Source organism: Kogia breviceps, chromosome 5 (genome assembly GCF_026419965.1).
Source record: "Kogia breviceps isolate mKogBre1 chromosome 5, mKogBre1 haplotype 1, whole genome shotgun sequence".
In the NCBI taxonomy this organism is placed as follows: domain Eukaryota; kingdom Metazoa; phylum Chordata; class Mammalia; order Artiodactyla; family Physeteridae; genus Kogia; species Kogia breviceps.
Genome location: NC_081314.1, coordinates 124226117 through 124250791, shown reverse-complemented (window position 1 = coordinate 124250791; position 24675 = coordinate 124226117). Strand labels below are relative to the sequence as shown.

General features: G+C 39.9%; 1 protein-coding gene across 2 annotated transcripts; it reads left to right on the top strand.

Annotated features, from left to right (window-relative positions):
* The first annotated feature begins 3259 nt into the window (after positions 1–3259).
* BTG3 (BTG anti-proliferation factor 3) lies at positions 3260–24454 on the top strand. 2 transcript variants are annotated; one of them, XM_059065620.2, is made up of 5 exons: positions 3274–3495; positions 7029–7207; positions 12100–12237; positions 18015–18222; positions 23776–24454. In XM_059065620.2, the coding sequence occupies exons 2-5, from the start codon at positions 7035–7037 to the stop codon at positions 24013–24015; spliced, it is 759 nt and encodes a 252-aa protein (XP_058921603.1). In that variant the 5' UTR covers positions 3274–3495; positions 7029–7034; the 3' UTR covers positions 24016–24454. The 2 variants fall into 2 exon arrangements, with proteins under 2 accessions (XP_066891045.1, XP_058921603.1); XM_067034944.1 differs by lacking the exon at positions 12100–12237 and having other exon boundaries at positions 3260–3495.
* The last annotated feature ends 221 nt before the right edge of the window (positions 24455–24675 follow it).

The window sequence follows — 24675 nt, the reverse complement described above, 5'->3', positions numbered from 1 at the left end:
AGGTTTTCCAGAGTAGAAGGAATAACATTCCTTCCTCAACACCTTAACATAAAAATCACCCCTATGGATTCTGGACTCAAGACTACAACTTTAACTCTTGTGTAAGTTTCCAGCCTGCCGCCTGACCTACAAATTTCAGACTTGCCAGCTTCCACAATTGCATGAGCCAATTCCTTAAAATAAATCTCTGTATCCATATATGTATCTGGAGAACGCTAACAGTTGTGTTTCTAAGCAGTTCTTTTACAATATTTCTGAATGTTTTGCTAAATGAATATATCTATATTCTTACTTTTGTTATACTGAATAACGGTAGGAGTTTATATACTACTTATTAATGGAAGTCTGTTTCTCTGTTGGTATGAAGAACAAGAGAGTATTGTCAAAGGAACCCAACAACAATGGCACCTCTTCTGGCAAGCATGGAAATCTTACACCAGAGGTTTCCAGTATGAAGCTCTATTTGAGTCCAGAGTGTGCAGCCTACGTAAGCGCTATAACCTACACATTTGCCTAAGCTAGTTCATATGAATTGACAAATCCTAATCAATTTCCAATAAAGAAACTGAGAAGTTTAATCAAAATATTTTCTTCCAACAAAGATGGGCTATAGTTGGGGGTGGGGGCAGGGAGGAGGGTTTTAAGAGTTAATGCAACTCAAAATAAGAGGTTGGTTTGACCAGTTTCCATTGCCTCATTCATCAGGAGAGTTTATGTTGTGACTCTTGGAAGTCAGTTTTATTGCATGATGTAATGGAGAAAATAATGAAGATTACAAATTTTCTTTATGCTTGTGTTTTTTTAAACCACTGCCAGTTTGTGGCTATTGAAGAAGTCAAAGCAAAGAAAGTATTATAGATTTAGTTTGTTTTAATTTATCCAAGTGGTTAGATCCTGGAAATTTTTGAAGAAATATATTGAAGTGTTTTTAAAATTAAAAAGTCTTAAATCCCACTTGGTAGACCTCCAAAGGCCCCCAAAGGCTGCACATTTTCCCCTGATGTTACATAACAGAACTCTCTCTGTCCACTATAAAAGAGGATGGTTTTGTATTCAGACTCAAACTTGACATGTGGATTGAGAAGGTGTTGCCTGACACTGTTCTGTTTTCAATGCTGAACTTCTCTGAGCTCAAAAGGAATAACATATTTGAAAGAGTTACACTGTTATTTAGTGAAAAAATAAGTCCTGATTTTGGAAGCTATTCATAGATTTTGGTGATTGTTGAGTTGTGGTCTCTGTGAGTTTGTGATACAACCACAGGATGTATGTGATTATAGAGGCCCTGCTCTATTTAGGTGGCTCATTTTCCAAAGAAACAGCTTGTGCTAAAAGCAAACTACATCTATTAACACACGATCTTAGTGAACATTTAGTTAACTGAGAAAAGAAACTGTGAAAGGAAAAATCCATATTAATGGGTAACTGTATCAGCTCTGCTCCCCTCTTCCAGCCTCCTAAAGAGGAGGGTCCTGACTTGAGACCAATTCTTTTGGGCTTGTGTGGTTCTGAACTAGGAGGAAAGAGAGCTGGGGGGAAAGATCTAAAGCACACAGCCAGGACTGGAGAAGAGCAGGGCGTTTTGAAAGACAGAGGCACACAAGCAGCTACCTTGTGTGAGAACAGTGGATGAGAGAGAAAAGAGAAGTGTTTTAAGATACACTGTTATTTATCTGCTTCGCAGTGTGTAGGCTATGACAATATTTTGTATTTTGAAATTAGGTTTCAGGTACTTGCCTGTGTGTTTTGAGGAGAGTACTGCTCTAAGAATGGGCCATGTGGGTCACAGATTTATAAACATCACACAAAATACTAATCTTGAGCTTTAGAAATTTCTGGACAAATTCTGAGTAGTGTTTTGCACTGCCTAGCTATTTTATGAAATCGTAGAGAGAAAAGCTTTCATCATAATAGCCTCAATAACCTCAGATTGTTATGAGATTAGAATGAATGCACCTTCATATCTCCTAGAATAGACCAGGGTGTGAGTATTAAGTATCCTCCTTAAATTGACGAGTGAGTAGCTTTAGGTAGAACAGTATACTTTTTTATTTTTAATACAACTAAAGTTTATTGTACTGGTTTGGGAATTGCATATTTTTTACTGCTAAAAGCATTAACTTTTGAATTGCGAATAGGCTATACACCATCAGTAACACAAATTTAAAATATTCATAGAACTGGGCTGAAAACATGCTCCCAGGCGTATCAGGCAGTGAAATATCTGGTCAACGTATAACTTGAACAATCATTTTTGAGTGACTTACAATATGTTTTGGCTAGAAACAATGAAAGCTGGCTCTCTTTTAATTAAAAAAAGTAGAAATATCTTGTCTTTTTCTGGCCTGTTTAATGCATTAAAGTGCTTTCACAAAACTAATACCATGGCGCCAGTTCAATACAAAAGGTTGGAAAGATGTTCCTCTTTTTTTTCATAAAGTTAACGTACCTTTTCCACATTTGTATTTGTTCAAAGATTAAGCTTTGTATCTGGAAGTCCTTGACTAGAAGTGGCTGGGAAATAGAAAGCTTGGACTCTGAGGTTTCATTCAGCCAACATCCATAGATCCCCTCCTTTGTGCAAGACACTGTACTCAGTGCCAAGCTGGGACACAAGGGTCAACAGGAGGCAGTTCCTTCTCTGAGGGAGCCAAGAGCCCGGCCAGGGAGGGGCCCAACTAGGACTTCGAAACAAACTTAAATATCACAAGGCGGCTGCACAGCTGACATGCCCGTAACTATCACGGCAAGGAAGACCATCACTCCACAAAAGCAAAGTTCGCCTTCCGTCTGATCTGTGCAGACCCCCACGCCCCCAAACCCATCCCCGAAGCCCCAGGTCTAGAGAACTGGACCTCTACAGAGCAGGGTCTAGTATTCGCCCTCCCGGCCGGAGCGTCTCAGGGCGCAGGGCGACAAGGAGAAACGAGAGGGGAAGCAGAGGCCCAGGCAGAAGAGGGGAGGTGGCCCACGAGACCCCCGAAGACTCTGCAGCAGGTAGGGCGGGCTGGCGAGGGTCCGCTCGGCTCTCAGTGCCGTTCCTTCCCGAGGAGGGAAGCCCGCGGTGCTGCGGCCCTCGCCGTCTGACCCGAAGGTCCGCTGGCGCGTCGCAAGACTGAAGCCGCTTCGCGGCTCAAACAGCGAGGCCGGAGCCTTGGGGGCGGGACGTCGACGAGGCCCCGCCCCCGTCTCCTCCCCCCCCAGGAGCGCGAGCCGGTCCCGCGCGGCGCCATCCCTTTCCCGGGTCATCGCCCCTCCCCTCTTCCGGGCCGCGAGCCCCCAGAGCGCGGCTTCAGAGACGCGCTCGCTCGCTCGCGCGCGGCTACCAGCCCGCCCTCTCAGCGCGCGCTCGGCCGCCCGACGACGCGGGAGCCGCACGCGCCAGACGAGGCTCGCCGCGCTCATTGCCGCCGAGCGCCGGCCCGCTGAGGCGGCGCCCTCGGTTCCCGGCCAGGAGGGAATCTGTGGCCCCAGAGCGGAGGCGGCGGCGGTGAGGTGAGGAGACCGGGCCGGGAGGAGGCGGACATGGCGGGGTTGAGGGCTTCGGAAGGAGGGTGGTCCGGGCGCCTTTGCCGCCACGTCGAAGGCTCGCGGGCGGGCAGCGCGCGGGGGAACCAGGAGGAGTGCGGGGTCGAACCCGCTTGCATCGGCTCTGGCCCGGAGCGAAGGAAGGGCTGGGGACGGATGGGGGCGGCCCGCGAGGGTTTCCGCGGGACCCTCAGCGGCATCGCGACGGAGGAGACGCCGCCTCGAGGCTCCTGCCACGTTTTAACCGCGCGTTACCTTCTGTTCGCGGTGGGCGACAGCCCTGCGCCTGCCCACGCCCCCTCCCCCTCCGCGTCCGTGGGTTTTCTGGAGCCGGGGATCCGGCTCGCTGTCTGGGGGGGCGGGGGGGGGGGTCGCGCCTGAAGGGAGCCCGGTCCTTGAACCCAGGGCTGCCGGAGGCTGGAGCCTGCCCGGGGGCTGCGGACCCTGCGAGGCTGTTAGCGGGAGGAAGGAAAGGGGGCTCGGGGCGCTGCCCCCTTAACTCAGGAAAACCCGCGATTGCAGAAGTTGGACGCGCGTGCAGGCCGTTCTTCCAAGAGTGGGTGGGGACGTTTGGTGCCTACTCACCCGGCGCTCTTCAAACCCAAGCGCGAGTGCCGAGCAGCAGGCTTGGATGGCTTACAAAGCCCAACTCCCGGCCCCGTGGGAATCCTGTCGCTCGGGGTCCAGAGCCCGCTTTGTGTCGCCGCGGAGGCTGGTCGAGGGCTCGTCACCCCCCGCGGCCGGGACCTCCCCCCGCCCCCCCCCCCCTTCCTCAACCTGGGGAACGTCTGTCGGGAGAAACAACTTGTTTCTAGAAACGGCCGCGATGAAGCTTTTCGTTACAAGAGAGGGAAAAGTACAAAGTTATAAACTCCTGGAAGGCAGGACTGGGTTTTCCTTTGGGTTCTCTGCCCGCCGCCGTGAGCTGAGGAGCCTGTGGAACAAAGTAGAACTTGAGGAGCAGCCGCCTCGGTGACTACGTCCCAGGATGACGTCACCGTGCGATGTTTAAAATGGGAGCTTTTCGCTCCGAGTGTGGGTGGAGGAATTGCGGCGACTTACTCGAGACGCCTAAGGGCTTCTTGGCCCTGCTAGCTTCTGGTTTCTCTCTCCCTGACCTCATAACTCTCCCCTCTAGGGCTGCCCTTCTGGTACTCCTAGAATACTGACCGGTGGAGGTGGGTTAAATTCTCAGCTCTTCCAGGCATCATTCCCTCAAACTGGAAAAAAAAAAAAAAAGTAATTCCATATGACTCATCTTGTGTTACAACCCAAAGCAACCACTAAGTGGTTCTTTTCCTTCCTTTCTTCCTTTCATTTTTTGATATGAAACAGAGAAGAAAAAAATAAAAGGAAAACAAAAACAGATATGTGGAACATAGTTGGCCAATTTAATGAATGAGAATGAGCTAGTTAGGGATTGAGTACCTTTCTTGTTTTCTTTGGTGGGGTGGAGGCTAATGGAGTTCCATCAGCAAGTTTCATCCCAAACCATGTATTAAATTGCAGTGGGTTTTCTTTTCCATCATAACGTGGTGGAGTATAAATATAGCTTTATAAGTGGAAATGGCTGACTTTTTTTCAGGAGGAGGCTGCACAGCAGTTGTGGAGGGCTGGGGTTGTGTGCAGCTGGCCATAGAAGGTAGACTTGGCATTCTAGGGTTCCAGGAGGAAGGTTTGGGTGTCTTCCCATCTAGCATCAGGGTGGCCATGGCTGCCAGCACACCTCTCAAATAACATATAGAATTTATTTCACACTGAGGTCCCTTGTTTGAATTTGCACAAGGAGGAAAGGAATCTTATGGGACTTTAAGAGCAAGTTTGAGAAAAGAAAAAGGAAGCTAACAGAATCAGCTGCATTTTTTAAATGTGAAAGAACACAAACTATAGGCTGGGTTGGTCAGTTTTTGCACTAAACATAACAGGGGCTGTATGTCTTTAATAATTGGCTCTGAAAAGGTGATGTTGCTTAATAAACGCAGCATCTGAATAACTCCAAGTTACTTACAGCAGCCAAATGAATGAGCTCATCAAGCAAAGACAGAATATACATCGAAACAACCCCAGTACAAGGTTTTTGCCTTTATGCGTTAATCAGTGATAAATCAGACCTGTCATTTAAAAAGAGTCCTTCTTGAGGCAGTTCCAATATGCAGCTGAATCTCTGATTATTTCTTTTAGATTTTCTGTGAATGACCCTGAATTTCCACTCCCTTAAATACGTTTTGATAGAGCTGGGGTTTTTTGGTCATATTTTTTAGGTAATAAATATATACCTATTTTTTAGGTAATAAATATATTTCTGTTCTTGTAAGAATGCTTATAGAAGCTCGATAATGGATTTGTTTTCCTTTGTGTATAACAGCTTTATTGAAATATAATTTCAATACTATATGATTCACACATTTAAAATGTACAGGTCTTTGGTTTTAGTACATTCTTGAAATAATGCTTAAGAAGCTTGATAATGTATTTTTTTTCTTTGTGTATAACATCTTTATTGAAATATAATATCAATACTATGCGATTCCCCCATTTAAAATGTACTGGTCTTTGGTTTTAGTACATTCACAGAGTTGTATAACCATCAGCACAGTCAATTTTAGGACATTTTCATCACCTCAAAAGGAAATCTTATACTCACTGACATCACTCCTTTCCCCCCATCCTCCTACCCCTAGGCCACTAATTACTTTCTGTTTATATAGATGTGCTTATTCTGGACATTTCATATAATTGGTGTCATACAGTATTTGGTCTTTTGGCTTCTTTCCCTTAGCGTAATATATTCAAGTTTCATACATGTTGTAGCACATATCAGTATGTCATTTCTTTTTGTTGCCAAATAATATACCACACTTTATTTGTCCATTTATCAGTTGATCAACATTTAGTTTATTTCTACTTTTTAGTTATAAATAATGGTTCTGTGGACATTTGTGTACAAGTTTTTGTGTGAACATATGGTTTCATTTCTCTTGGGTATAGAGCTAGGAGTAGAATTGCTAGGTCATATGGTAGCTATATATCTGACCTTTTTAGGAACTGCCAAACTGTCTTCTGTAGTGGCTCTACAATACTGGATTTTAAAGTAGACTTTTTTATGTTTTAAAATACACGTTATTTCATAGAACTTTAAACTTGAATTATTGTAGCTAAATATTGACACATTTAGCAAAAACTATATAGTGGTATCATTGTAAAGCTTCTCTTTGAGTGATATCTCTGATTTTATTTTAGCTAACAGGAGCAATTTGGTGTGTTCTCTTTACTGAACTCCTTTACAAAGCTAGGAGATAAGACTCTTAAACAGTATTTTATAATAAGGTCTTTATGGCATAAATTAGTGACTGTTCCTTACTCCAGATATGAGCCAGTGAAACACAAGATAAAATTAGAAGGAGGAAGGGGTGCTGCTGTAAAGGAGGGATATTTTGCAGAGCTTTATCTTCAAGTTTTGATGTTTTGGTTTTTTCAGAAAAACTATTTTATCTTTGCAGGGCAAGATGAAGAACGAAATTGCTGCCGTAGTCTTCTTTTTCACAAGGCTAGTTCGAAAACATGATAAGTTGAAAAAAGAAGCAGTCGAGAGGTTTGCTGAGAAATTGACTCTAATACTTCAAGAAAAATATAAAAATCACTGGTATCCAGAGAAACCATCAAAAGGACAGGCCTACAGGTAAAGGAATAGCTTGGACAGTTAGATTGGACTAAATGAAGAGGCTGATCAGCTCCTCAAATGAGTGCCAGGCCAGAGGAATGATGGGTGTGTCCAGTGCATGCCTTTCACAGTTTATCTGCAAAATACCCAACTCAGGAGTGTCTCAGTTTTATTTTTTCCTTATTCACTTTAAAATACAAATATTCATTGTTGGAGTCCCACTGCTTGGACTTGGGGGGCCAATAGCATAGGCTCATGGGAGTTAGTCTTGTGGTCATAGTGTGGTTCCTGAGTGTTTTTCTTTAAGTATCACAGGTAGTTGAGGGCTTTCCCAATTGTAGAAAACCCCTAAAACTATCACTTAAAAGGGGGCATGGTAAGGGTTGAGGGAAATGAGTTCCTTGTATTTAAAAGTAAATTACATGTTACGTGTTAAAAGTTTTTTGGCAAATGAGAACTAAGATTATTAGACACCTAACATGTTCTTGACACAGGAATAATTTCATTTGTACTGTGCATAATTCGTTGTGGTAGAAGCCATTGTAACCATTTTATAGATGAAGGTTACTTACCTATGATTCACAACTGGTAAATATTAGCTCTGGGATTTGAATTCAGGTCTCACTGACCCTAAATTCTTATGAGCTTTCTGTATACAGTCCTCCCACAGCCTTGTCTCTGAGAGTGAAGGCAATTCTCACTCCCAGCTATCTTTTGTACTGTGGTTTATAAGTTACATTTACAGTTTAAAGAAGAGCAGCCTCCTGTAAAACATGTCCTGGCATGCTCACTCTTTAGTATTTATGTGACTACTTGGGAACCTAAGTTGAGAATATTCTGCAAAACTCAGCTGTCAAACCATGCCCCATTTGTGGATGTGACCAAAAAAATAAAAGTGGAACAGTTGTGACTATCATGAATACAGAAATTCTTTTATTTACGCATATTGCTGCCCCCAAAGATTCCTCCACAAATCAGCCCTTCACAGTAAAAAACTTCCTTTCAGTCGCTGAGCTCAGGAAAATGTAAAACTGTTCATGGAGTGTGCAAGAGAGGTGAAAATATGATTTGTTTAGTTCTCATTTGCTAAAAGCCAGGTGAGCATATTATCTGTTGAAAAGAATCAAAGTAATTGATGTATTTTCCTTTTCATTTCTATCCAAAGAGGTTTCCTAGTATATTGGAAAATGTGGGGAGTGAAAGTAGAAATGTGGATGTTCTATATAAAGCACTCAAGTTACTGTTTTTTATCCTCTCACTTGATTCTCTTAATTTTTTTCTGCACATCTTCATTTTTGATAGAGTGAACAGCTTTTGTGAATTAGAGCTGTTCAAGCTTTTTATACTGATGTAATTGACATTGGACTAAGGCTTTTGGAAGTGCCAAGCCACCGTACTGAAAAAGGAGACACTATCAAGTAAATGCTTAAAGGTCAGACAGTGTACAATTTTATTTCCATTAATTCTAAAAACTTGAGGAAAAAAGTTAGCCACAGGATTAAATTAGCATATAATCAGAAGTATCATTATTGAGTCATTTTGAAGCCGTCTTTGAAGTAGAAAACTATTAGAGTTAATGGTGGGTCGTTTCTTTTATAAAAATGCATAGACTATAGGATTAACCAGAGTTAGTAGACTCTTCAATCCGTTAAGTTCTTTTTCTTCTAAAGTTTTTATAAATTAGTATGTTTCTCTTATACAAATAAGAGCAATTTGGTAACATTATCAAGATCTATAAAAATATTCACAGTCTTTTAAAAGTAAATCTCCTAAAATCTATTCTAGAAGCATAATCAGAAATGCAGACAAATATGTATGAATATGGATATTTCTTACACTTTATAATTGCAAAAAAATTGGAAAGCGCTACACTGTCAACATTAAGTAAACAATGGACTATTTTTATGCAGCTTTTAAAATCTTGTTTTTGAAGAGTGGTTAATGGGTAAATTGTCGCAGTATCTAGAGTGAAAAAAATAGCATAAAAATATGTAAGGTATGCAAATTTTGTTGAAGCGAGTCTCTATTTAAGCATCTATATTTACATATATTTTTTTAAGCTTAGAGCCTACATCTCCTCTCCCTCATTGTAGATAAAAAAAAACAAACACATACATCTAAGATCTACCTTACGCTTAATTGCTTTTGATCCTGGTGCACGTGGGACTTTTTTTTTTTTTTTTTTTTTTTTGCGGTACGCGGGCCTCTCACTACTGTGGCCTCTCCCGTTGCGGAGCACAGTCCTGTTGCGGGGCACAGGCTCCGGTCGCGCAGGCCCAGCGGCCATGGCTCACGGGCCCAGCCGCTCCGCGGCATGTGGGATCTTCCCAGACCGGAGCACGAACCCGTGTCCCCTGCATCAGCAGGCGGACTCTCAACCACTGCGCCACCAGGGAAGCCCCGACTTGGGACTTTTGAATCAACCTACACAACATTAGAATCTGTAACATAGGACCATCTTACAGAAAGGAATAAAGAGTATCTTACATGGTTTAAAATATTTTTTTTTACTCTGAATTTGCTAAATTGTTAACGGTGATGTCACAATACGTACAGGCATAATAGGGTTGTTTAATAAAGTGAACTTTGGCATCTGGTCTGAATCTGAACTCTGGATTCATTACTTTCTAGCTGTGTAATTTTGGGCAAGTTACTCAAACTCTCTGCCTCCTTTCTTTTTTACAGTGGAGAAAACAGTATCAAACTCACAGGATCATTGTGAAAATTTAAAAAGTTAACATAGGCATACCTTATTTTATTGTGCTAGTTTTGAGCAAGGCTGTCAGTGCCAGTTTTCCAACAGCATTTGCTCACTTCGTGTCTCATTTTGGTAATTCTTAACAGTATTTGAGACTTTTTCATTATTATTTGTTTTGGTGATCTGTGATCAGTGATCTTCGGTGTTACTCTTACAAAGACTTGCTGAAGGCTCAGATGGTTACCATTTTTTTAGCAATAAAGTAGTTTTTAATTAAGCTATGTACATTGTTTTTTTAGACATAATGCTATTGCACACTTAATAGACTACAGTGTACTGTAATACAACTTTTATATATACTGGGAAACTAAAAATTTGTGTGACTAGCTTTATTGAGATACTCGCTTTATTGCTGTGGTTTGGAACCAAACCTGCAATGTCTGAGGTATGCCTGTACATGCAGAGAGTTTAGAAGACTCTCCATTGCATGGTAAACCTTCAAAAAGAGTTACTATTAGGGCTTCCCTGGTGGCGCAGTGGTTGAGAATCCGCCTGCCGATGCGGGGGATACGGGTTCGTGCCCCGGTCCGGGAAGATCCCACATGCCGCGGAGCGGCTGGGCCCGTGGGCCGTGGCCGCTGGGCCTGCGCGTCCGGAGCCTGTGCCCCGCAACGGGAGAGGCCACAGCAGTGAGAGGCCCGCATACCACAAAAAAAAAAAAAAAAAAAAAAAAAAAAAAAAGAGTTACTATTATTATTATTATTTAGAAATACGTATTAGCTGTTACCTAATGAGAACTTTTTTCACTGTTTTAAAGGAAAGTTGAAATTAACTAATAATTAAACTTTAAAAAATTTAAATAGTACCTTATTCTGTTGATGTTACAGTATTGTATTTAGTAATATAATCAGTATTTGTCGATTAACTTATATTTTCCATATTTTTTGGGGTCTGAAGAAGTAAAATGACTTAATCTAAATTCACCCAATAATACTAGTACTCAGGACTCGTACTAAAACCTGGGTTCTCTTGATTGATTTCTTAGTTGTAGGCAGTAAATACTTCATTGTAGCTAACGTTTCTCTATGTAAGTAGAATACTTATTTTAACAGGTATTTTTGCATTCATACTGAGAGCCATCTTTGAGCATTCTGTTAGGTAGCTGTGAATGGGATTACTTAGGTTAGAAAAATTGTAACAGATGGGAATTCCCTGTCAGTCCAGTGGTTAGGACTCTGTGCTTTCACTGCTCTGGGCATGGGTTAGATCCCTGCAAGCCATGTGGCGCAACCCCCCCCCCAAAAAAAAAAAAAAAATACACAGTGGTTTAGAATTTTTTTTCTCTTTTTCGATAACAAAAAAAGAAAACTCGAGTAACAGAGGTTAAGTGAAATAAGCCAATAACACTTTTGGATTTTTTTTTTTAATTAATTAATTTATTTGGCTGCGTTGGGTCTTAGTTGTGGCATGCAGGATCTTCTGTTGCGGTGCGCGGGCTTCTCTCTCATCGCAGCACGCAGGCTCCAAAGTGCACCAGCTCAGTAGTTGCAGTGTGGGGTCTTAGTTCCCCGACCAGGGATCAAACCCACGTCCCCTGCATTGGAGGACGGATTCTTAACCACTGAACTACGAGGGAAGTCCCTGGTTATATTTTAATCTTAAGTATATGGTATGAATGGTTCTGTGTCCTTGACTGATTCAGTATTTAGAGAACAATTATAGGTAAGGCATAGGATACCCTTCTTAAGCAAGGTAACAACAGATCAAAACTTGTCACAAGAATTTCCACATATTATTTGAACCATTGGTTGAGGTCTTTTGTGAGTTGGAGATTTTGTTATATAGGAATTTGGCCTATTAAAACTTTTACCTTCAAAGCTCTAAGTAATTTCATGCAACTTTCATACTCCTTGCTCATTTAATGTACGTGTGAGATTGAGTAGTTTCTGTGTGAAATGAAGTAGAGCCAGTTCTAGTGATTTCCCTGTGCTCACACAGACTCTTCTTTCCACCAGGCTGGGTAGTCTTGATGATGCTGCTGCCTCTTTGCCTTTGGTTCAGATTTATTATCTATTTAGGATAGATATTCCTGGGTTCTTTGCCAGGGTTCATTTTATTTTTTTAAATTCACGTTGGCAAATACTAATAGATATAACAAAGTTTCTGATTTACATTTATTTAAAGCTATTAACATTACTCCACTTTGTTGTAGATGCATTCGTGTCAATAAGTTTCAGAGAGTTGATCCTGATGTCCTGAAAGCCTGTGAGAACAGCTGCATTTTGTACAGTGACCTGGGCTTGCCAAAGGAACTCACTCTATGGGTGGACCCATGTGAGGTGTGCTGTCGGTGAGTTCTTAAGTTTGGCAGCTAAACTGATTACCATGCTGGAACTGATTTTATGAAATTCTCTCAGGTACTGCCTACGCATGTATTTTTATAGCCAGGAGCTGGTTGTTTGGCTTTCTCAGCTGTGAATTTTGTAAACTATTCTTCTTGGAGGTGATAGTGAAAGACTGGTTACATTCCTGTTTTACAGCTAAAGAAACTCAAAAACTGATAGAGCAGGGGGGGGTTTTAGAGCTTTACCAAGAACTCTGTTGTAGAATTTAGACACCTAGACTCCCTGTAGGTCAATTATATCTTCTTTCATTGGTGGTGCCCTTGTCTTTCCCCTCTTCAAATTAGGAAAGATGCTAATACCAAATAATACTGGATATTAACTTTTGGTTGATTTCTGTTTCTGTTTATTTCTACTCTTGCCTCCCTCCCCCTTTTTGGTTTTTAAGTGGCTGAGTGATATTTTCATGGTTTTATTTTCATAATGGAAATTATTTCTTGTCTCCTAATGAGCAGAATTGTAAAAGGTGAGTGTTAGGTATGAAATCTAATTGAACTTCATTCATTCTAAAAATACTTATTGTGGGCTTCCCTGGTGGCACAGTGGTTAAGAATTGGCCTGCCAAGGCAGGGGAGACGGGTTTGAGCCCTGGTCCAGGAAGATCCCACATGCTGTGGAGCAACTAAGCCCATGCGCCACAACTACTGAGCCTGTGCTCTAGAGCCCGTGAGCCACAACTACTGAGCCCAAGTGCTGCAACTACTGAAGCCCATGTGCCTAGAGCCCATGCTCCACAACAAGAGAAGCCACCACAATGAGCAGCCCTTGGACCTCAATGAAGAGTAGCCCCTGGTCCCTGCAACTAGAGAAAGGCCGTGCGCAGCAACAAAGACCAAAAACACAGCCATAAATAAATAGATAAAAGGGTAAATAAATAAATAAAATTAAATTTTAAAAAAATACTCATTTTGGACCAGGCATTCTTAGTTGTAGGGTTTTTAAAAAATGAAAGTGACATTCTTCTTTCAGGCAGTTCAGAGTGTAATAAGGGAGAAGAAAGAATAAGCAGATTACAACAGAGTGTGATTTGTGCTATAATAGAAGTATGTACAAAATGCAGTAGTTGGTGGCACAAAGGAGAAAGTTACTGCCTCAGGAAAGACTATAGTCAGCCCTTGGTATTGGTGAGGGATTAGTTCTAGAACATGCCCCTGCCCTGGCCACATGCGAACACACACACACACAGAGGCAGAGGCAATATCCTCAGATGCTCAAGTCCCTTAAATAGTGTAGTATTTGCATATAACCTATGCATAACCTCCCATATACTTCAAATCATCTCTAGATTTCTTATAATACCTAATGCAATGTAAATGCTGTGTAAATAGTTGTATATACAATGTGAATGTTATGTAAATAGTTGCTTGAATTGAAAAAAATTCAAGTTTTGCTTTTAGGAACTTGCTGGATTTTTTTCCCCCAAATGTTTTTGGTCTGTGGTGGTTGAATGCATGGATGCAGAACCTATGGATATGGAGGGCTGACTGTAGAGTAGGTGATACTTGAGCTGAGTGGGGAAGGATGAGTTGCAGTTGACTAGATGACAAGGTTGGAAGGACGTTTCCAGGCAGGAGGAACAGGGTGAATAAATGCATGGAACCCCTGAGTAATTTCCTACAGCTGTTCCTTTAGGGTTTTCTCTTTGGTTTAGAGGTACAGTTCACCCATTGATTATAGTAGAGGTGCTTTTTGATGCAACCCTAATGTGTTCCAAAGGTGGTCATAGCCTTTGACCTGATCTCCAGCAATGAAAGTGGTGGTGAAGACATGTTGGAAAAATACATGGTAATCCTGCAACAATTTTCTGGACCACCCTGGAGCTGCTTGATATAAACTGGTGGCTTATATAAGCTTATTGCTTTGGGAAACCGGGTGTAGGTAATAGATTCTCCAATACTTATTTCTCAGAAAAAGGAAGAGCAAGATACCTCAATTTTTGGTCTAAGAAGGTCAAATATTTTTAGAGTCTGGGACTAATTAAGCACTTACTGTAGGTCAGGATCAGACTTTTTTTTGTAGACTTGGACCACTGAATCCCTGCAGAAGACCTCAGTATACAAGAAATAGCTATGACAAAGTTACTATATTGAAATGTTTACTTTTTATGAGGCCCACACTTTGATCATGATTTACTCTTACTTAACACACAGTTCTTTTAAGTTAGTTGTGTAGTTTTTCAGCCCATAAAAAATTACGTGGCATTTGAAAGGGGACTGTTCCTAGTACAGTTGGCCTTCTGTATCTAAGGGTTCCACATCCATGCATTCAACCAACTTTAGTTCAAAAATATTTGTGGGGGGGGAAGTTCCAAAAAGCAAAACTTGGAATTTGCCATGCCATGCAACTATTTATATAACATTTACATTGTATTAGATATGATCAGTAATCTAGAGATGATTTAAAGTGTATGGGAGGGTGTGCATAGGTTGTATGCAAATACCATGCCATTCTATTTAAGGTACTTGGGCATCCACAGATTTTGGCATTGCGGGGGAGGCAGGGATGGTCCTGGAACCAATCCCCCAGGATACTGTTGTCATAAAGCTACAAAAAAAAGTAATAGTCTGACATAGAGGCAGGAAGAAAAAAGCAAAAGAGTTGACCGAAGTATATTATCACAACATCAAATAATGAATAGTTAATACAACGATCTTAAATCATTAGGGAAAAGCTTCCATATTCAAGGATGTTTAAGAAGTTGGCTAATTATATAAACATTTTGGACATATTTATTTGAAATGCTTAAACTACATCTTGGCACCTGAAGATAAAAGCTTTAGTTACATGGACATTCTACTTAAGTGGATACTTCATTACTTGATGATGCCAGATAATAAAAAATTACTGTGCTTTAATCTTGTTAATATAAGAAAATCTTTGCATTCAGTAGCCTTCTAATTATTTTATATATGATCAAAATTTTGCCCCAAATTGGCTATGATGTGAGGTTTTTCACGGTTTATAGAAATTATTGTTATCTTCAGAGTATGAGTGCTCATTCAGTGATGATAGAAATCCCAGAAAAGAAAGACCTGTTAGTGATTGGGTAGAGGTGATTGCTATAAATTAATAGAGGAGACTGAGATATTAGTGCTTTTGGACCAAAACTGGAACTATTCTGAAAATTAAAGCTGGGGCTTCCCTGGTGGCGCAGTGGTTGAGAGTCTGCCTGCCGATGCAGGGGACACGGGTTCGTGCCCCGGTCTGGGAAGATCCCACATGCTGCGGAGCGGCTGGGCCCATGAGCCATGGCCGCTGAGCCTGTGCGTCCGGAGCCTGTGCTCCGCAACGGGAGAGGCCACAACAGTGAGAGGTCCACGTACCGCAAAAAAAAAAAAAAAAAAAAAAAAAAAATTAAAGCTGATATAGCAGTTATATAATTGAATAAATATCTGAGTCATTAAAAATAATAACTCATTGGCATACTAAAGACTAAGATTATGAAAAAAGTTGAAATGCACTCAAAGAGAACATTCTTCATAGAGTTATTCCATCAGGATAAATATTGGAAGAGTGCAAAGTGTTATATAGTTAGAAATATTTCACTAAGTGAAATATTTGAGAAGATACTGAATAGACAACAGATCCTATAAGGAGAAGGCCTGCAAATAGCTGGCAGCTTTATTATCTACTCAATACTCTGTACTTCTTTTTTTGTTTGTAATTTCTATAATCCTTTCTTTTCCTGATAAAGAGCAATAGATACTATTGATTTGTTTCAAATTAACTCAGTAGGCGTGAATGTTTTAGCAATGTGTCACTGAAAATTGGAAAATTTTAAAGTTGTCCATTACGAATTCTGAGGAATTAACTGCACATTCTAATGTTACAGTAATATAGTAAGCAGCTTCACTTACCCTGAAGAGAGCCCTCATACCAAAATACTACCACGGTAAAAATGCAGAACCTAACTGAGCTTGAGTGTCGAAGAAACCTGAGTTAATAAAGCTGATCCTTCAATCATTAGATGTCTGCCCTTGGATTAGGTTTCTGTTTCTAAAGAGGCAAGGATTTTTCTCAAATTTCTTGCCTTTCTGTTTTGCTTGAATTTTGACTCCATTAATGGGCAATACTGAAGGTAGGCCTAAGCCCATTGTTAATACTGCTGGCATTAATATATGAATTAACCTTTGATTTTATTGAAATTTGTTGCATCTTTAAACCTGGAGAGGACCAAGAGGTAGATTTCCACTGCTACAACCCAAGGCTAAGTAATCTTGAAATTATACTTCATGAACTCTGTGTTGTGAAGAACCCTTCCCACTGTTGAGGCATCTTCTCCTAAGAAGAATCACCAGCTGAAGACTAACCACTATCCAGCTATCTTCAGCTTCCTCATTCTACAGATAGGAAACTAAGGCCGGGAGAGATTAAATAACTTGCACCTGGTAACAGAGCTAGTTAATGACAGAACAGAACCAGAAACACATCTAGTGCTCTTTCCACCATCCTGCAGCAACTCCTTTTATGAGAGAGACTGAAAAAGAATAGAAAAGGAAATTATGTACCATATTTAGATTGCATTTATGGCCCCATCCAGCCTATGAGAAGGGAAGATAGCATAGTTGAAAGAAATAGAACTCACCTGTGAGACTACTTGATTGCCATTTAAACTTTCAAAGGCTTTGTTGCAGTTAGGCCTTTTACTTAATTGTAGATGTCATCCTGATTCAGAAATAATTTGAGACAAGAATTATCATGAATGAAATTAATTGAAATCATAGTCAATTAATCCTATTTTCCGTTGATTTTATATTTTTTAAGCTTAGAATCACTTTGTTTAACTTTAATTACATGCTATGTAAGACTGCTTAACAATTCACTTGCTTTGTCCTATAACTTCCTAGAAATAGTTTCATAGTGTTTATGTTGTGCAATCTATTTGAATGGATCTGTGGGTTTCTCCTCTGTCCTCTCAATGAAAACTCCTAGTTTTACTGTGCGTTGTGCTATTTTCCCTCGTTGCAGAATTTATTTTCCTTTTTTCTACTACCCAACAGCCAAAGTTATATGTTCTGACAATTATTTTTCTTAGATCAAAGCTTTAAAAATGTTTTAGAAGGATAAAAACGTTTGCTTAATTTAAAAAAATTAAGATGAGGGGTAAGCATTTATCATAGGAATCTCTATGAAATCAGCAGTATAATTCAAGCAAAATCCTTTTATTTTCCTCAACAGTAGTTTTTTTTTTTTTTCCCCTTTAATTTCAACAGTTGCCTCAGTTCTCGTTTTTGTCAGTGTGGATATAGGAAACACGGGCCTCTTTTTTATTTAATCGTGGTAAAAGTAAATCCCATAGGAAATGTCTGGTTGATTTTTGACTTGAATTACTAGGATCTACATTATCAGTGTCAGTTAAAAATTTGTTAGAAAGTTCTGTATGGCCAGTTTCAATGTTACATACAAAAATGTAATCAAAACAATGAGTTTCTCTGACATCATAAACAACTATTTTTGTCAGGAGGCAGTAGAAAAGAAAATTGGAAAAGAGAATGAGGTCACTTTTTATTTGTACTTTAATAGACCAGAAGTAGAAAATTGTGGCCTGCCTGTTGGCATGGAGCTGGGTTAGGGTACTATAGATGTAGAATCAAGTTCTGGGAGGGTTCCTTCTTTGCCTGGGATTGATGGCATGTCCAGACCTGTTCAATTGTTTTTATGGACATTTCTTGCTTTGTTGATGTGACCTCAAGGTGTGTAAGTTTTTTGTTTTTTTTATTCTTAGGTATGGAGAGAAAAACAACGCATTCATTGTTGCCAGCTTTGAAAATGAGGATGAGAACAAGGATGAGATTTCTAAGAAGGTGACCAGGGCCCTTGATAAGGTTACCTCTGATTATCATTCAGGGTCCTCTTCTTCAGATGAAGAAACAAGTAAGGAAGTAGAAGTGAAACCCAATTCAGTGGCTGCGACCCCCAGCCCCGTGTACCAGGTAACCATGAAGTGGCTCCATATTGAAGGTCATGAGCAAGGCTTGCAAGGTCATTCTAGGTAGTACTGCTTATATTGCCCAAAGTTTCTGAGTTGAAATTCTGGATCACAGTTCTTGCCTTCCCACGCTAAGGGGAAGCTGCTTCCTCTGAGATGAAATAGGCATCCTGAGTCATTTTATCAAAGGTCTGCTTTACTAAATAAGTGGGATGAATACATTGTAAAAACAATAGAAAAAATCATTGTGATAAAATATTCCTGATGTTTTAAAAATCCTATTGCATTCAAAAATAGCCACTCATTTTTTTGTAGCCTTTAACACTTCCAATTTGTTCCTAACTTTCATGTTCTTTCCCTTTCTATGATTAAAGAGAAACCTCACTAAATTATTCTTTAATTTTTCACTCAAGCCAAACAACATCTTTCTTTGCTTTAGCATTTAAAGAGTCATATAGCTTCTAATACAAAAATTTAAAGAAGTCCTTTGAGTTTAGCCTTATTCTGTACGTGTGGTTTTTCTAATTTTGAGTATATGTATATATATATATATATTTTTTAATTTTATTTATTTATTATTTTTGGCTGCATTGGGTCTTCGTTGCTGTGCGCAGGCTTTCTCTAGTTGTGGTCAGTGGGGGTTACTCTTTGTTGTGGTGCGCAGGCTTCTTATTGCGGTGGCTTCTCTTGTTGCAGAGCACGGGCTCTAGGTGCATGGGCTTCAGTAGTTGCAGCACACAGGCTCAGTAGTTGTGGCTCACAGGCTCCAGAGCGCAGGCTCAGTAGTTGTGGCACATGGGCTTAGTTACTCCGTGGCATGTGGGATCTTCCCAGACCAGGGCTCGAACCCGTGTCCCATGCATTGGCAGGAAGATTCTTAACCACTACACCACCAGGGAAGTCGCCTTGAGTATATTTTTAAATATACCTATTTTTATTAATTTGGCCTTAATTAGACATAAACATACCAGGTTTCTGGTAGGGTTTGATTTGGGCTAAATGAGGATTTAGACCTTAATGAGTAAGAAATCAGAGTATCATGAGTATGAGAAACTGAACCTTTAAATCCAGGATACATTTATATAATGAACATCCTTTCAGTATAACTTAATTTTTGAGTTCTTAATTTTTTTTTTAATTGTTGAATTATCCTTCCTAGGCTTGAGAGGAAGATTAGTTCTGAAGATTATCACATTCTTAGGGGTATATGTATATGTGTATATTATAACATATGCACCTGCTTTTAAAAAGAATACAAACCAAAACAAAAACTTGAAACAGTATGAAAGAGTATAGGGGCTTCCCTGGTAGCGCAGTGGTTAAGAATCCACCTGCCAATGCTGGGGACACTGGGTCGAGCCCTGGTCCGGGAAGATCCCACATGCTGCGGAGCAACTAAGCCCATGTGCCACAACTACTGAGCCTGCACTCTAGAGCCCGTGAGCCACAACTACTGAGCCCACGTGCCACAACTACTGAAACCTGCACACCTAGAGCCTGTGCTCTGCAACAAGAGAAGCCACCGCAATGACAAGCCTGTGTACCGCAACGAAGAGTAGCCCCCACTCACCGCAACTAGAGAAAGCCCACACATAGCAACAAAGACCCAACACAGCCATAAATAAATAAATAGATAGATAGATAAATAAATTAATTTTTTTTTAAAAGAGTATAATAGTGACATGTCCTCCTCTTCCCACAATGACCAGTCTTGTGCCCTTGCATGGAGGTTTTCCTTACCAGTTATTTTTGTATTCTTCCCAAGAGATTCCCTATATAGATAAGTAAACATAATATTTGTAATTCAGGGATCATTTTTAAGACCATTGACATAAATATTTTGGACGTTTTTTTCCTCTGTATGATGTATTATGTACTACAGATTACCATTGTTAAATTGCCTGGAATTCATTCAGATGTGTGCTAATTTTACCTCAAGAATTTTGTTACACAGCAAAGCAAGAATGTAAATTCCAAATTGAACTGATTGCTAATTTTTTCAAGGAAATTGACCTTTAATTTTTAGATTTTCTTTTAAAGTTAAATTGTATTTGTTTTCCCCTATGTTGAAAGACTATTAGGATAAAATTATAACACAAAGGCATAGAAATTGAACTGTCCTTTATGTGCTTTTCTCCTTGACATTATATTCACTTACAAAACATTTCATGACTGAGAAGCATAGCTCTTAAAATCATTGTGCAGAAAGCTGGTGCAGATGGTCCACTTTAATCTTTTTTACCTATCCATTTTTCCATCTTGAACCTGGCATTACCAAGATCCTTAAAAAAGAGGTTATCAAAGTGTGGGCAAAATAATTCTGAGCTTGGGGTCTTTGTTCTCTGAGGTGGCGGTCTGTGTTTTCTGAAAGGAACCTCTAGAGATAATTCTCTACTAATTAAGAATGAACATTATGTTATTTCTCCCCAAATTGATCTATAGTTTCAACTTGCTATCAATCAAAATCACAAAAGGCTTTTTCTAGATAAAATTTAAAGAAAGGAGAATCAAGTCAGTGATCTCACACTAATATTAAGTCATTATGTTTATCAAGATAGTGTGATAACGATTTAAAGATATATAAATATATTATTGGAACAGATAGAGAGTCTAGAAGTAGACCCATGTATGTACAATTTTGTTTTTGTTTTTTTTTTTTAAAATAAAAGTGCCAAAGCAATTCAGTAGGGTAAGTCTACAAGAACTAGTACTAGAACAATTGGATAATCTATATATTAAAAAAAAAAAAAAAAAGTGAACCTAACTGCTACCTGATACCATACATTAGAAAACTAATTTGAGGGACTTCCCTGGTTGCACAGTGGTTAAGAATCCACCTGCCAATGCAAGGGACACAGGTTCAATTCCTGGTCTGGGAAGATCCCACATGCCGCGGAGCCACTAAGTCCATGCACCACAACTACTGAGCCTGCGCTCTAGAGCCTGCAAGCCACAGCTACTGAAGCCCTTGTACCTAGAGCCTGTGTTCTGCAACAAGAGAACCCACTGCAATGAGAACCCCGCTCACTGCAACAAAGAGTAGCCCCTGCTTGCTGCAACTAGAGAAAGCCCACGTGCAGCAATGAAGACCCAGCACAGCCAAATAATAAATATTAATTAATTAATTAATTAATTAATAAAAAGAAACCATTAAGAAAATGAATGGGCAAAAGCATAGACTGGGACAAAATATTCTCAATACATATATTTGTCAAAGGACTTGTTTCCAGAATATACTTTAAAAATCACTCCTATAACTCAATAATAAAAGACATGATCCAATTAAAAAGGGCAAAAGATGAGAATAAACACTGTACAAAAGAAGTTATAGGGCTTCCCTGGTGGCGCAGTGGTTGAGAATCCGCCTGCCGATGCAGGAGACACGGGTTCGTGCCCTGGTCCGGGAAGATCCCACATGCCGCGGAGCAACTAAGCCCGTGAGCCATGGCCGCTGAGCCTGTGCGTCCGGAGCCTGTGCTCCGCAATGGGAGAGGCCACAACAGTGAGAGGCCCGCATACCGCAAAAAGAAAAAAAAAAAAAGAAGTTATATAAATGGCCAGTAAGCAAATGAAAAAGGTGCTCAACCTTATTTGTCATCAGGAAAATTCAAATTTAAACTGCAGTGAAACACTACCTCCAGAATGGCTAAAATTAAACCGTCTGACAATACCAAATGTTGGCAAGGATGTGAAGTAGCTGGATTCATAAACTGTTGATGGGAGTGTAAAATGGTATAACCACTTTGGAAAACTGGCATTAACAAAGTTAAATATGCATCTGCCCTATAACCCAACAGTTCCACTCCTAGGTATTTAACAAGAGAAATGAAAAAAACAAAAATCTACAAAGCCTCATATTAGAATGTTTATAACAGCTTTTTTCATAATCCTTTAAAAAAAAAAGGAAAACAACCCAAATACCCATTAACAAGTGAATGGGAGGAAATTGTGTATTCATTCACACAGTAGGATAATAGCAATAAAACAGAAAGAACTAATAATAGACACAATACGGAAGGACCTAAAAAACATCTGATTGAGCAAAAGAATTTTGCCGGGGGATTTCTTGGCGGTCCAGTGATTAGGACTCCCCTCTTTCACTGCAGAGGGTGTGGGTTTGATCCCTGATTGGGGAACTAAGATCCCACAAGCCAGGTGGTGTGGCCAAAAAAAAAAAAATTGCGAGATACAAAAGAATACATGCTACATGATTCCATTTATATGAAGTTCACAAACAGGGAAAACTCGGTCTGGTGATAAAAATCAGAACAGTGGTTGCCTGTGGGATTGTGTCTGCTTTCTGACAGTTTTAAAAGCTTATCAACACCCCAATGTACAAAGAAATGAAAACATTGCACTTTGCTACTGGTTCGTAGTATAGGTCAATTAGTTTGAACTCTAAATTCTTTATTTCCCCATTATTGTAGATAATGAAGAATTAACTGTGATAAGGTTATTCAATGCTGCATTGTTTTATTTGCTTTTGTGCATTTCTTTTTATATTAAAAGACTGAAAGCAGCCTAAATGTACTATCAACAAGACACCAATTAATTTAGTTATGGCATAGTCATTCCATTACTGTCTAGCTGTAAAATGACAAAAAAAGTCATTATGTACTGAGATGAGTGTCTCTGAGATGTATTTATCAAGTGCAAAAAGCAGTATACAGAATTTTGTGTTTTTATAAATGTGTATAAAGATGTATACACAAGTATATTAATAGAATATCTCTAAAGATAATCAAACAATTGATTAGTGTCAGCTGCCTCTGAGAGGGTAGCTGGTAATCACATAAAGAAGAGAGACTTTTTTCCACTGTATACAATTTTGTACCTTTTGAATTTTCTATCATGAATGCAGTGCTGTTATACAGAATATAAATTTTTAAATGCCTATGCTAGGAAGAGCAGATTAGAAATCAGAGAACTCAAACTCATAGTCACAGGGTGTGGCATTCTGAGCAGAGAGGTCTGAAACTGCTGATAACATTTTGAATGATGTGAACTTGATGTCCCACTTGACTTATGGGATAACCTAAGACTGTTTTCCAAAATGCTGAACTGGCTACATTAGAATCACCTGCAATGTCATCAAAATACTTGGCCTTTCTTCCTAAAGTTTTGTTAACTATTGTTCAGTAGACCAGGACTGGGGCATGAACATTTTGTGTTTAAAAGCTTCTTAGGTGATTCTTTTGCCAGCTGTGGAAACCAGTGGTCTAAAACATGATGTGTCCTTACAAGCTTCTATTCATTCCGTATTTTCATCTTCTTTGGTTGAAATAGCCAGAAAATATCCAGTTGCTTTAGAGTGCTGTGTTTGAGTTTATTCATTTTCACTCATTTAGTAAAAAAACACTGATTGATCACCTATTATATTTGAAGTTTTTAACATATTTAGACTTGATTGTAGAAATGTGCCTTAGACTTACTCTTAGGGTTGTGGGTGAGTGATTTTGTTTTTCTTTAATGAGTAATCTGGAAGGTCACCTAGTTTTTATGTAACACACGACTAATTTTTTCTTTTTATTAACTTACTGTTTTCTCTTCTTTACAGATTTCAGAGCTGATATTCCCGCCTCTTCCAATGTGGCACCCTTTACCCAGAAAAAAACCAGGAATGTACCGAGGGAATGGTCATCAAAGTCACTACCCTCCTCCTGTTCCATTTGGTTATCCAAATCAGGGAAGGAAGAATAAACCATATCGTCCAATTCCAGTAACATGGGTACCTCCTCCTGGAATGCATTGTGACCGGAATCACTGGATTAATCCTCACATGTTAGCACCTCACTAGCTGCTTTGATTCTGTTGGTGTCATGTTGAGAGAAGGTAGAATAAGCCTGACTGCATATTAAAAGTTCATACTCAAAGTAGTAAAGTTAGATGGGCTAAACCATCAAACTTATTTTTATAGAGAAGTTATTGAGAATAATCTTTCTTAAAAAATATATATGCACTTTAGATATATTGATATAGTTTGAGAAACTTTATTAAAGTTAGTCAAGTGCCTGAGTTTTTAATATTGGACTTGAGTATTTATATATTGTGCATCAACTCTGTTGGATATGAGAACACTGTAGGAGTGGACGATCTGTTCTAGCACCTTTGAGCATTTACTTTATGGAGAGTATGTTAAGTTATTTATACACAAGGAAATCTATTTTATGTCATTGTTTAGAAGAATTGCGTGAAATCATGTAGTTGCAAATAAAAAGTAGTTTGAGGCATGACAATGTGTGCTTCTGTTCTGTGCATAAAAAGGGAGAAAGCAGGGCTTCCCTGGTGGCGCAGTGGTTGAGAGTCCGCCTGCCGATGCAGGGGACGCGGGTTCGTGCCCCGGTCCGGGAGGATCCCACATGCCGCGGAGCGACTGGGCCCGTGAGCCATGGCTGCTGAGCCTGCGCATCCGGAGGCTGTGCTCCGCCATGGGAGAGGCCACAGCAGTGAGGTAGGC